At 41.2% G+C, this 12,982-nt stretch overlaps 1 protein-coding gene across 5 annotated transcripts in view; it reads left to right on the top strand.

The window, feature by feature from the left end:
* Positions 1-12,982, top strand: part of MAP3K9 (mitogen-activated protein kinase kinase kinase 9) — a 79,360-nt gene that overhangs the window by 44,794 nt on the left and 21,584 nt on the right. For 2 of the 5 annotated variants that reach the window (XR_014693770.1, XR_014693771.1), the window contains exons 10-11: positions 391-1,206; positions 2,407-7,059. Coding sequence is in view for 2 of the 5 variants with exons in the window: in XM_084521669.1 (XP_084377795.1) it covers positions 391-1,206; positions 2,407-2,888 (1,298 nt within the window). In the remaining 3 variants the exon portion in view is untranslated. Of the gene's footprint in view, positions 1-390; positions 1,207-2,406; positions 12,789-12,982 lie in introns of those variants that run through there. The other 3 variants (XR_014693772.1, XM_084521670.1, XM_084521669.1) reach the window with 3 other exon arrangements.

Genomic DNA, 12,982 nt, shown 5'->3' with positions numbered 1-12,982 from the left:
CTTTCAACTCATTTGCTGTTAATATTTAGGTGAGCAGTATGGTTACACCTTTACTTGCTGGGAGAGATCCTTATCATTTTCCTACCTGTTCACTCCTGACTCCCAAACTAATAACTGAAGTGCGGATTTCTTCTGATACGCTGTTCCTTAATTGATCCTGAACAGATCAGCAAGCCAGTAACTTCCACTGTGATAGCGTTTTCCAGCTACTTGTCTCGGCTTACCTGTTTGGAGACAGTAGTTTGTGTTTGGCAATTGGTGAATGGTGCTTGTGAAGAGAAGGATGGTTGCATCTTCTGAGAAGAAGTTTCTCATGTGTATTTGTAAGACATGGAATTTTGCCCATGAATCTTATATCAATGCAAAGTATTTCTTGTGTTTGATTTTCAGATGATGAAGACAGCGAATGTCTTAATGGGGAGGGCAAAGTGCACCCTTCACCTGGGCACAACCAGTCATACCTCTGCATCCCATTTCAGAAGAATGAAGACTGGGATGGGCCTTCTAGTGATGCCAATGATGAGTCCACTCCTGTGAACTCTGCTACTAGCACCCCACAGCTGACACCCACCAACAGCCTCAAACGTAGTGGCTCCCACCACAAACGGTGTGAGGTTGCCTTGCTTGGCTGTGGAGCGGTGCTGGCTGCTGCAGGCCTGGGGTTTGATTTGCTAGAAGCAGGGAAGTGCCAGCTGCTGATTGAAGAGGAGCCAGAGCCACCCAAGGAGGAGAAGAAAAAGCGTGATAGCATTTTCCAGCGAGCTGGACGCCCGCGCAGGAGCACTAGCCCACCTTCCCGAAAAATCTTCAAAAAAGACGAGCCCATGTTGTTGCTAGGCGAGCCATCCACATCCCTCACCCTTCTTTCCCTGTCTTCCATTTCCGAATGTAATTCCACCCGGTCCCTGCTGCGCTCAGACAGTGATGAGATTGTGGTGTATGAAATGCCTGTCAGCCCTGTGACGGTCAAGGCTCCCTTGCCAGCCATTAACAACCCGTTAGTCAATGTCCAGATTGAGAGGTTCAAACAAGACCCCAACCAGTCCCTGACTCCCACGCATGTGACGGTCTCTTCCCACACCCAGCAAGGCGGGCACAGGCGCACACCTTCTGATGGGGCCATCAAAGGGACCGGACTAGTTGTCAATGGGTGCCCAACCAGTGGATGCCCTTCCAGTAGCTGTTTAACTGGAGCACTGGGAGCAGGTAGGTTTTCAGCCATCTTCCTTTTCCTCTTCAGAAGAAGGGCCCAAACAGTATAATTACAAGTTAGGAAGTAAACGTGTTGCTTATACAGCATCTGTGGTGATGGCCAGTCCACAAGAAGGGCTCGTGGATGCTGTCTTTACACAAATAATGAATGGAGCAATGCAGTAACAATCTGTTCCATCATCTCTACACCAAGGAACTCTGCTTCACGATGCTGTGAGGTAGAGTATGTTGTTTCTTAGACAAAGATGATATCAAGGTGCAACTGCTGTTCATTTTTAGAAGTTCTTCAGAATTCCATCTGTTGCCTTTATACACTTGTTTGTATTGGTGTTATAATTTCAAAGCATAATTTCTAATCTTTATGGTAGTGAAGACTGAATCTCTTAAAGTAGTGTGGGGCTGAGCCACTGTTGCTCTTATTGCTTTGCAAGCAAGAGGGATTTTCCTAGGTAGGTAGTGTTTTGTTTGTTGCAGTCTTTAGGAGTGGCTGTGACTTGATAAGTTAATAAATGCTTTCCTGTTTTTCTGCCCTAGTAATTTAGGGAAAAAGAGGACTAGAATATGAAATTAAAGCCTGATTTAATTAGACTTTTCCCAATGGTAGAACAAAATATGAGGTTGTCTGTTGAAAGGCAGTCTGCAGTAAAATGTGGGTTAATGCAGCCGAGAATACTCATTAAAATTCTAATGAAAGTTTATCTTGTGTTTTAAAAACAACCAAACAAAATCAGGAAGTGTCCGCAGTAGATTTTGTTAAATGACTCTTCCAGGGAATTTGTCCAGCTCACTGCAAACAGGTGTCGCACATCCTGCTGTGCAAGTGTCTCCCTGATCCATTCAAGCTGTTAATGGTAAAGTACCCTCCAAAGGATTTAGAGAGTCCTCACCTCTGATAGGAGGCCAAATCCATGCTCTCCATTCTGAGGATGAAGAAAACAAATCAGGAACGAACAAAATACTTTGCCTATGCTAGGCAAATGAAACAGGTGTTCCACAATGTGTTGAGAATGATGTAGGAATAAAGAAACCAGTTATTCGCTTCAGTCTTGAAGATGTGGAGGTTTTAGGTTCTGAATGGAGGCTTTCTGCTTTCAGAATATTTTCACAGTGTACATACAATAAGATCTGTTGGAACCTTTTAGCAGTGACATCTAACATGTTTCCCTCTTCTTTCACCTTCTCCGTTTTGGATAGGTGTATTAAAAACACCTAGTCCAAGTAGAGATCCAAATGAGGTCCCTCGCCTGCCAGACCCCAACCTTGTTTTTCCTCCAACCCCGAGACGATGGAATGCACAGCAGGACCCCACACTGGAAAGACCCAAGACGTTGGAGTTCCTGCCTCGGCCTCGTCCCGCAGCCAGCCGACAGCGGCTCGATCCCTGGTGGTTTGTGTCACCCAGCAATGCCAAGGGTGAATCTTCTGCCAACAGCTCAAGTACTGACACTCCAAGCAATCTGGACTCTTGTTTTGCGAGTAGCAGCAGCACTGTGGAAGAGAGACCCGGACTTCCCGCACTGCTTCCTTTCCAGGTGGGTCTTCCTGTAGAGGAGCGGACACTGTTGGACATAGATGCTGAGGGGCAGAGCCAGGACAGCACCATTCCGCTATGCAGAAGTGAACTTAACACACACAAAGCTGCAGCATATGAACTCAAGCAAGAATTCTGGTCTTAGTATGAAATCCACTGGGGACAGTAAGCCTCTCTAAATTCACTCCTACTTTTTGCACTGAGAATGCACTTTGAAGACAGATGAGATGGAGGGATGCTGCGGAGATCATATGGTGCTGCCTCTGCTGAAGATGTTGTTCGACTGCCTGATTGTTGTCTGCAGTTGGATGTAACTTAGCAACTCAAAGCTGCTGACCTTTGCTGTGGGGTTTTTCTGTAGTCTTCCCTGTCCTCTTATTGCAGTTTGTATCTGCAGTAAGCTAAAATTATCATATCAAAGTCTTTGTTACTGACCTTATAGGATTTGGCACTTGCAGTAAGTATACTGGTATCTATCCTGGTATTAATCAGTATTTTCAAAACTCAAGTACTATAATACAGCAGACACCAGTGTTTATTTTCCCAAAGATTCCAGGACAGAAACAAGTTGTTATCTGGAGACTACCTTCTCTAAAATGTATCATTAGTTAGGCCTGGAAATCGTGGTGTCCCCACTGAAGGAGCAGAAATAGCTATCTTAACACTTGCTTGCCCCGTTTTGCTCATGTGCTAGTGCAAAGTGGAACAGATTGCCGAGGAAGGGCATGGCATCTCCATCGATGGAGGTCTTTGAGAGCAGTCCAGGCTGTTGGGAATGAGTAGATAAGTTGATCCTGGCTTCAAGGTGGGGTGGATGGACTTTGATCTCTTGAGGTCCCTCTCAGCCCTATTTTTCCATGACCCTTTGCTTTCAAAATGATGAAGGGGAATAGTATGACCACTCTAGCTTGCTTTTTTGTTTTGAGCTTTGGTTCCATCAGCCTCCTTTTGTTCCCCCTGTTTTGCAGGCTCATAGTCAAGCTGCATCAGCTTTGGGAAGGGAATTGGCAGGAATTCTTTCTTTAAAGCTGTGTTGGCTTGCAGAAGTCAGTTATGTCCCTTCGTTCTTTTTTTCTTCCTGTTCTTCCTCCTTTCTTACTCTTTTTAAGGAGTGGCCCTTGAAACCCAAGACTGCTCTTGTGCACACTGATATTTGTTGCAGGCTCTTTTGAAATTGAGACTTGTGTTGTTAGTAGTTGGATTGTGCAAATAGGAATCGGAACATCTGGATTCTGTCTTATTTAGTCACTGACTCACTGTGTGACCTTGGGCAAATAATGTAACCTCTCCGTGCCTGAATTTCCCCATCTGTAAATAATAGGGTTAATACCTACCTCACGGGGGGGGATGGGACCTATGTAATTTGTATAAAGTCCTTTGACATCTTTGCGTGGAAGGCATTATAGACATGTAAAACATTTTTGTTTAAATCTGTAGAAACTCCTAACTCTGGTCAAGGAACAGACCCCTCTCTTGCAGGAGGAAGTCACACAACTAAGGTGTGCCTGTGATCACAGTTTTCTTTAGAGACTGCAAGTGTGTCTGTGCCCAACAAGTCTATCTTACAACTTTAATGAGAGTTTCACTCTTGCCCAGTTTCAGCATCATACATTAGGGATGTGGCCTTTACGTGAGATGATTAGGGTAGTCTGCTTTATTGCAGGGTGCAGCGTATCTGTTCATTTTTTTGTACAGATCTCTGCTCATTCTGCCAATCTGCTAACCACTCGGGTGCAAATGACTGACTTGACGGTGCTGCCAGTGCTGCACCCACCCCATTAGGGAAGTCTATCCCTGTAGTGAAGGCAGTGTAGCTGAAGGCTTTCCTGCAGCAGCACAGACAACATGATTGTTCAGATGTTTGCAACCTTATGTTAAAAACCAGCATGTGTGGGGAAGTATTGTCTTTAGTTGATTTTTTAATTCTCTCTGAGGGCTAAACCCAGCATGTTGCCATTAGTCAAGTGCACCCTCTTATCAAGCAAATACAGTATGTTACCACAGAGAAAAGTCACATTTCTTTGCTCATCTCGTTCCATGAAACTTGTTTTATGGCAGAATTACTCTTTGTTGCCTGTTCCATTGAATGATCCAGCATTAGCCTAGGTGATGTTACGATGGCTGCTGAAGCTGGATGGACAGTTGACTGCGTAGGCAAGGTACTCTAGTGTGGGGCTAAGAAACTTTAAAAAGAAAACTTATGTTTCTGGCACTTGTGTTAAACGTATGGCTTAAGCATTTTGGGTTTCTTAAACCTGAGGGAGGAGGGGAAGGGGAACCCCACAAACAGATGGTTAATCTCCATTGTGCTATAGAAACAAACTCAAGGAAAGAAGCCTGGTCAGAAGTTGGGTCAGAGGGACTTAAAGCAAGAGATTAAAACTACTGAGTTTTCATGGTCTCCCTAACCCTTCTAGAGAGTCTGAAGCAAAACTGGATCAGCTGTTCTGAAGAGTTTAGCTTTCTATGCAAGAAGTGTCACTACAAAAGTCATAGGAAGTGGCCTCTGCTCTCCGAAGACATCATCCAGAATAGCTCTTTTGTGTAGGAAAGTTAAAGAAGAAACAAAATCCTTTCCTTCTCTCTCTCTTTTAGATAATCACTTGGTGAAGGTGGTGTGTAGCTAACCTGTTAGAAGTATTTGGTTCCGAAGGGCATCTTCCCTAACACCAAATGGACAGCAAAAGAACTGGGTAGGCTAGGTGACATGGTTTAAGGATCCAGGTTAGGGTTTCCAGTTTAGATATTCCGTATTCCAGAGCTGCCAGAATGATTGGGTAGGATCATAATGCTTTCCAAATGTTCCTCGGATGATGCAGTTATCTTAATTGAATCTAGCATGTGAAATAAAACAAGGTAGTCTCTTTGAGCATCAACCCATAGATGAGTCTTCCACCTGTGATCGATCCCTGGACTAACCTGAGGTGTCAGGCACGAGGTGTCTGTTGTCAAACAAAGCTGTAGGCATTAGCAAGTGGTGGGATATTCTCTGACAGGCAGAGGGCTCTCAAGGCAAAGAGTTGTCAGTTGTTTTACTGTATGCAACCTGAAAGCTGAGGCCATGCGCATGTTAAAGCCAGGCGGAACCTTTCCCTATATCCATCTTGGCATGACATCCTGGCTTGATTTCTCTCCTGCCTTCATCTGTTTGTTATTTTTCCATCCCAGCTGTGGGTGCCGAGGTTCCCCAAATCCCCAAAAGAGTGCTTCACTATAGCCCACTAGGTACTGAGAAGAAACGAGCCGGTCAGGAAGCTCAGATCTTTTTTTTACTGGTTATTAGTATTCCCATTTCTCAGTGAGACAAAAGTTTCATTATTGACACACCTTCCTAGCAGCGTTCTTGAGAAAGATGATGGTGAAAATCTTGCTATAAAAATAAATGCATTTTTTCCTTAAATACCTGAATAAGTTGCACTTTTTTGCTATGAAGCAGAAAAAGAGAACACAAAATCACAAAACCACTGAGCTGTTTTTAAAACAATGAGAAAAGAATGGAATAAAATGTGTTAAAGTAATTACAGGGCTCACAAAGAGGAAATGACATTTTGTAACTGATACTAAGAGTAGTAAGATTGTTGCTGTGAAAAAAATTAAGTTTGGAAATACATATGTATTTTCTTTTAAATAGCTCGTTGGTAATATATGTCACTAATTTATGTAACTGATTTAGGAATTTAGAATATTTTTGCCAACCCTTCAAAATACGCTATCCCTGTATTCTGTTTTTCCTGTAAAATAGAGGGGAAAGCACAGATGTAGTGACAATGCAAAAAAAAAAAAATACAGTTTTTTTACTAAATTTCTACTGGTTTCACAGAAATTGAATGTGGGACATGTAGAGAGAAGAAAGCTTTTGTGTCAAAACTAAGGCGGTAATAGTTATGGATTTTTTGTAATATTGTTGCTTCCTATGGACTGCACAATGCTCTGTCTTGCCATCAAGGAGGTCTCATCTCCTTTGATCCTTTTCAGAGGTGCAAATGTAACTTTTTATAGGTATCTTTTTTCCTTCAGATTATTATTGCAGTGGGTTGATATTCAGTATGGGGCAGGGAACCTCAATGAAAATATTCTTTTTGTAATGGGTTTCTAACAAAATGAGTATTTTCAAAGTGATTTTTTCATTATTGATGTGGAAAGACCTGTTCTGGTTTGGTATGCTTTTATGATGAAGTATTTTTCTGTACCTCTAGGAACGGGAGTAGTTGCCTTCCTCTTCATAGCATGCTGTTATCTTAAGACTTTATGGACAATACTGCGTAGAGATGTTACTTCGATTGTCATGAAACTGGATACCTCTCATTCTGTTGAAGGTGAGGCAGTAATGGTTGAGTAGAGAAAGGTCTTTACCATCTGGAGTGTTTTACTAAGGAGAAAATGACAGGAAACCTCCTAACATGAGCCACCTTTCTATCTTTTACCTAACTTTTATTTGAAACTTAATTCATCTCTGTGGGATGAATATGGGAACTGGAGACCCATTACATATATAGAACCAAACCTAATATAATATCCCCAAATTCAGTGTTAGCTTGTTGCTTTTGTAAGTAATTTTAAGCTAGTATCTTTTTTTTTTTTTTTTTGAAACCTTTCCTCTTGGAAAAAGATGCTTATTGCTTTCTAAGCTTTTCCATGCATTTTGGGACTACTCTTAAGAACTATTCAACTCTGTGGCAAATAGGAAGTTGTATCTTGCACAGTGATATAAATCCTCCTTTTAGCTTCAGTTTTTTCAACATAAAACAAAGAAATCTATATTTGGAAATGAAGATATATGATCCATGTTGCTACAGGGTAGTTGCTTTGCTTCAGTATTTATAACTCACTTAAGGCTATAATTTGGGTAAAACTGGATACTAACTGAGGGGAGAGGCATGTGTTAAAATACAGTTGCAAACCAGCAATAAGTACAGCGTGTATGTTCAAACAGAACCAAAACACACTCATGCTGTCACGGAGGATAACATTAAGGTTTCCTAAACCTTTGGTTCATTATATAATTAAGATATCTTTAAGAAATAATGCCTTCCTGTGTTTTTCTTTTAAGTTTACTATGGTAAGACTAGAATAAGGTGGTTAGGACAGCCAGTGGTCCTGTATCTAGCTGGAGAGAAGGTATTTTTAATCAGATGTTTATCACTTTTCTATTTCTATATCCAGTATTGTGGTTTAGATTTTCTTTTTTTTTTATCATGGTTAGCAAACAAAAGAGTCTTAAGAAGGACTTGTGTTGGTTTCCTCAGCTCTGCTTTCACAGTTTCACAAAGCAGTACTGAAATGCATTTATAGCTTATTTTGCTGCTCCCTCTTATGAACACACTAGTAGAATGTCACATGCTGCAGTGTTAATGTGCATTTGCTTTTGTTTTTTCTCGTGCTCAGCTTTTTTTAAGCAGCTTTGCCATTGGTCAGAGATGAATACAGCTTCTGAAATCGCCTACATCAGCTTTATTTTTGTATTTTAAAAACATTCATTCCCAAGCTAAGAAGCATGTGCTTGATTATAAGGTAATTTCCCACTGGTGACTGGGTGGTGGATCTCAAGTAGCTACCAGTCTTCTTGTTCCTTCCTAACAAGTATCCTTTTTTTTCCCCACTAGAGAATCTTCAGCACTTCATCAACATTGTATACAAGAAACACGTTTCACCTCTTTCTGTACATTAAAACAAACAAACTTTTTCCTTTGTTCCAAATGATTACCAGGAACATCATTTTCCTACTGAGTGTGACTTTTGGGGCTGCTCTTTTTTAAGCCTGTGAATCACCTATGTGTAATTTAGGTGCATCTGTATTCCTAGGTGCCTTCTGCTTCACATGCATCCTTGCTAGGGCCTTAGGTTGTTTTTTTTGGAGGGAACTCTTGGATTTGGCTTTCAGTACTGTAGTGTTATCATACATCAGGCCAAACACCAGCACTGCAAACATTTTGTGTCCTCCTATTTGCTGACTTGCGTACACCCCTGTGGAAACAAGTGCGCTGTCATTAGCTCTCCTTATCTCTTGGATAGAATTCTAAACACATTATTTCAGTGGCTGTCCCTTTCCCATCTTAATCAGTTATTAATTCTTGGTACTATAATATTATGGGGCCCAAGGCAGAAAACAACACTTGTTTTAGGTGTTCTTTGACCTGAAATATTTTCAAGGTAGAAACATAAAACACAGCTAGGGGAAGTGAAGGTGGAAGTTGACAGAAAATAACCAATACATGGGTAAAATTATCATTCTTTTGTAGTAAAACAGTTGGAGGATAGAGGATACTAGCTGCTTGGTAATCTCTGGGCATCATAGGTAAGTTGGGTCCTAAAGAAGAATTTGAGGATTGTGTAGTGACTTTGTTTCTGGTTGTCTTTATTTTACCCTGAGCTACCTCATTTGTAGAGTTGGAGTGTGAAGAAAGGATAAAAGGGTGTTGGTGTTTTTTTGACGGGAACTGTTCTAGGTAGGCAGTTGAGGCTGGAATGATGAGAGGACAGAGGAAAACACTTGTTTTTGGCTCTCTGGCACTCAGATTCCCAATGGAAAAACGAAACCAGCAGTTCAGGTTGATAAGTTAAGGTTATGCTTGCTTTTACTATGTAGGTCTCCAAAATAAACAGTAAATGACAAGGCAGAGGGCATGTTTCCTGATGGTTTTCAACCCGTGGAAGAGCTGAACGTCTGCAGTGTGGAAAGGTGGTGATTTCATATTGGTCACTGCTGCTGTTAAAGGGGAAAGTATGTTTTTTGAAACAGATTTTTTTATACTCTTGTGTTCTTTAAGTGAACCTGTATGCAGTCCTGCTTTCCTGTATTCGCAGTTGTTTTCCTAATATATTTGATTTTAATGTAGTTCTCATGTCTGAATGCTAACAATGTGCAGACAGTCTGATATAGCTAATACTAAAAAACCATGACACATTTTTAGTGTGTAATATAGTGGATTTATAAGGTTGAAGTGGGCAGCTTTCGGGTCTGTAGCTTATGGGTCAGTTAGATCCTAGCCCAGCTAACAAATGGAGGCTTAGCCCAGATCTGCAGAAGGAATGCCAAAGTTGTTTAGAAGTTGCTTAGAATAAGTTACTTGAAAAATAATAATGCTAAGGAAAAATGTTCCTTCATTACCTAAAGTACTTTTCTAGGATCTTGTCCATGCTTGAAGTTAAGCTTCCAGCTAGTGAGAGCCCACATTGTTTCTAAAAGTAGTTGGCTGAAGCCCCAGCATAAGACCAGGATAAAGTATTTATTTATGCTATTTAGGAGTGATTAGCACTGTCTCCTTGTTCTACCTTGATTGTTCTGATTTAGTATTTTCTTGAGAACAGATGCTGAGGTTGGGTAAAACTAACCTTCTTGCCTTGAAGCAGGAGGGGGAGAGACACGGGTGTGAGAAAGAAGAAGCATTGCTCTAGCCATGCCCTAGTGCTTTCTCTTAGTAGCAGAGGTTATAATGGAGCAGAAAGACATACCAGTGCTTTTTCAGGCTTCATTGATAAGAATGCTGCTAACATGAGATTTCAGAATATAATCAAGTTCTTTGGGAACCCTTGTAATTGGTTTCTTGTCACTGAGTTTCAAAACAAATGGCATCTCTGATTACTGTTTAGCTTAGCACAGTTGCACACTGATCTTGGAGGTGAACTGAGCTTTTTCCTTGGGTTTTTCTGGAATTTCATAGATGTGGCCACTTCTCAACTTGGGGGTAAGGTGCTGGGATGTTTCTTCCCAGACACAGTTTGTGTCACAAAATGAGTTCTCTTGACTGATTGCCCAGATATTCATAGTAGGCTTGTATTTCTGTCTTGCATGCTTTAGTGAGCAGCTCTTGAAATGTCACCACGGTTAGCATTTGTATCTGAATAGGGCAGCTAGTACCTCTGAGCTGATTGTTCACTCTGCATCTAAAGCAGATGTTACTGCATCAGTTCTGCCATTGCTGTTTTCAAGGTTATCTTGGCAACCGTAACATCCAGAAATCGTGGGCTGTACAGAATAACTCAGCAGCAAAAAAAATAATTAAAAAAATAAAAAATAAAAAACAAAGCATACCAGTGTTTGCCAGTGGAGCAGTTGAGTTTGGCCAGTGCTCTTTACAGAGAGTAAAAGCCATTTTTGTGCGGCATAAGTCTGTCGGAGAGACAGCTAAATTCCAAGTGGAGAATATACCTAGGTCTGCTTAAAATCAGTGCCCCTCATAGTTGTCAGTTTTAATAAGAAACCATGTAAAGCTAAGAACATCTACATGTAGTAGTAAAAATTCGTATTTGGGGCACTGCCTTTTAACTAGAAGGGCAAGAGGCCTCAATTCAAGGAAGCTATTCATCTCATAACTAAACATCACTGGAATCAATGGAATGTATCTGGGTCCAAATACACGAGACCCCAAGTCAGCAAAGCTATTCTAATCTGAACTGGGGTGTCTGTAGAGATTCATGGTGAAGGACCGGCCTCCATACTTCGTCAGAGGAAGTTCCTTCACAGCTTTCTGGGTTTGATTGCTCTGATTCGTGTGGCCTTTCCATGCCTGCATTTGCCATGCCTGTTTGACTGCTAATTCTTAACCATAAACAAGGGAAGCTTTGAGAGAATGTTCTGACACAGGAGGGAAAGAGCAATGGCTTCTGCACTAGCAGATTGCTAGCTGCAAAGGGGCAATGAGTGGTGTGTGGAGTTTGTACATACAAATGCTGGTGTTAAACCCGAGGCTTCTTCTCACTTTTGTTTTTCCATTTCAAAAACGCATCCTTCCAGGCTGATGGACAGACCTGACAAGTTCGATAGTGATCAGCATCCACCACCATTGTTAGGTTCTTGGGTTCTCGTTTGTCAGCTGTTGGCCCAGCATTTTGTGCTGGTGTGTATGATTGCTTTGCTATAAATGCAGAACAAGCTGGGAATTTCGGAGATATTTTGCGTAACTTAGGCTTATATGGAGTGGGGAGGGCAACAGTGGTAGAAAAATCAGGGAAACTACCTGTGCTTTTAACAATGTCTCTTCTGTGGCTTTGAAAGTCCAAGAATTTCTAAGCCAGAGAATGTATTTCCTCCCTCTTTTTATAAGCTACGTCTTTCTTTTGCCTTATTAATTGTGGATCTGCTCCTGCTTCTGTTTAAATCCAGCTGCAAAAATCAGTGACCTGACTTCCTAGGTACAATGTTGTAAATCTGAAGAACCAGGTGAGTAGATTACACCCAGTGTAAGATCATGCCCACATGTCCATTCTTTTGAGGTATGGGATAGTTCCTGCTTGTGTTGAAATTCCTTTGTGGAGCGTGTTAGGTACTTTGTAAGAAACTCCAAACTCTGCAGGACTGGGATTCATCTTACGATGCTAAGTATTTCAGTCCTTTTGTGGAGACCTCCTGTACGTCTTCTCTTCTGTTCACGGTGTTCAAAAGTCTTTGCTATGGAAGTAGCACCTGAGGGTGTGTTTTGCCTGAAGAACCTGCAATGAAGCAGTTGCGTTAGCAAGTGGTAACGTACCCCAGAGTTGAGTAAACTAATGGAAGCCACCGAGTTTTTCTTGTTTGTGTGATGAAATGTTGTCAAATGAAGTGATTTGTTGGAGCCTTCCTTTAACCTCTGTACAGCAGTAAGCTTAGGGGAAAATAAGATTGCATTATTTTTTAAAAAGCTTTATTTGTGACCCGGCCTTGTTGCCTCTGACCCTCTTGGGCTTAAATAGTTAAATTATATTAATGTCCAGTTTGTTTCACTGTAGGTAACACATCAACTGAATACTCTTGTGCATAATCTACTGTATCTTTCCTCTGTTCTGTGTCAATGTATTATGTGTATTTGGATTACAGTTCTTTTTTTGTATTAAATTATTTTATGTTATAGAACAATATTTAAGCAAAGCAAAGAGCTAATGAAAGTTGTTGGCGTTCTGAGATTTTTTTTCTCTTTGCTTTTTTTTGGATGTACTGTAAATTGTAAACCAAGGATGCCAAGCAGGCTTGGTTCAATGGCTAAAATTATTGTATTACAGTGTAATGCTGATCTAGGCCTTGTCTCAACACTAGAGCACACAGACTTGAATAAAACTGTTATAAAAGTGATCATCTTTAGGTCTGGAGTTCTTGTCTTTGTGCTTCGGATAATTTTGAACAGGTATTTAGAACAATGGTGTCATTACCTTGCTACGAGGAACACCTTCTTTTCCTAGTGCCAGCACAGGCTTATTTTTTTTGCTAGTCATCTTGGTTCTGATGGGCTGTTCCAGCCCTGTTTGTGCTAAACCCCACACAGTGTA

The sequence above is a fragment of the Aythya ferina genome, assembly GCF_964211825.1.
Source record: "Aythya ferina genome assembly, chromosome: 5".
NCBI classification, from domain to species: Eukaryota; Metazoa; Chordata; class Aves; order Anseriformes; family Anatidae; genus Aythya; species Aythya ferina.
The sequence above is the reverse complement of the archived record's forward strand: the minus strand, read 5'-3'. Positions and strand labels throughout refer to the sequence as shown.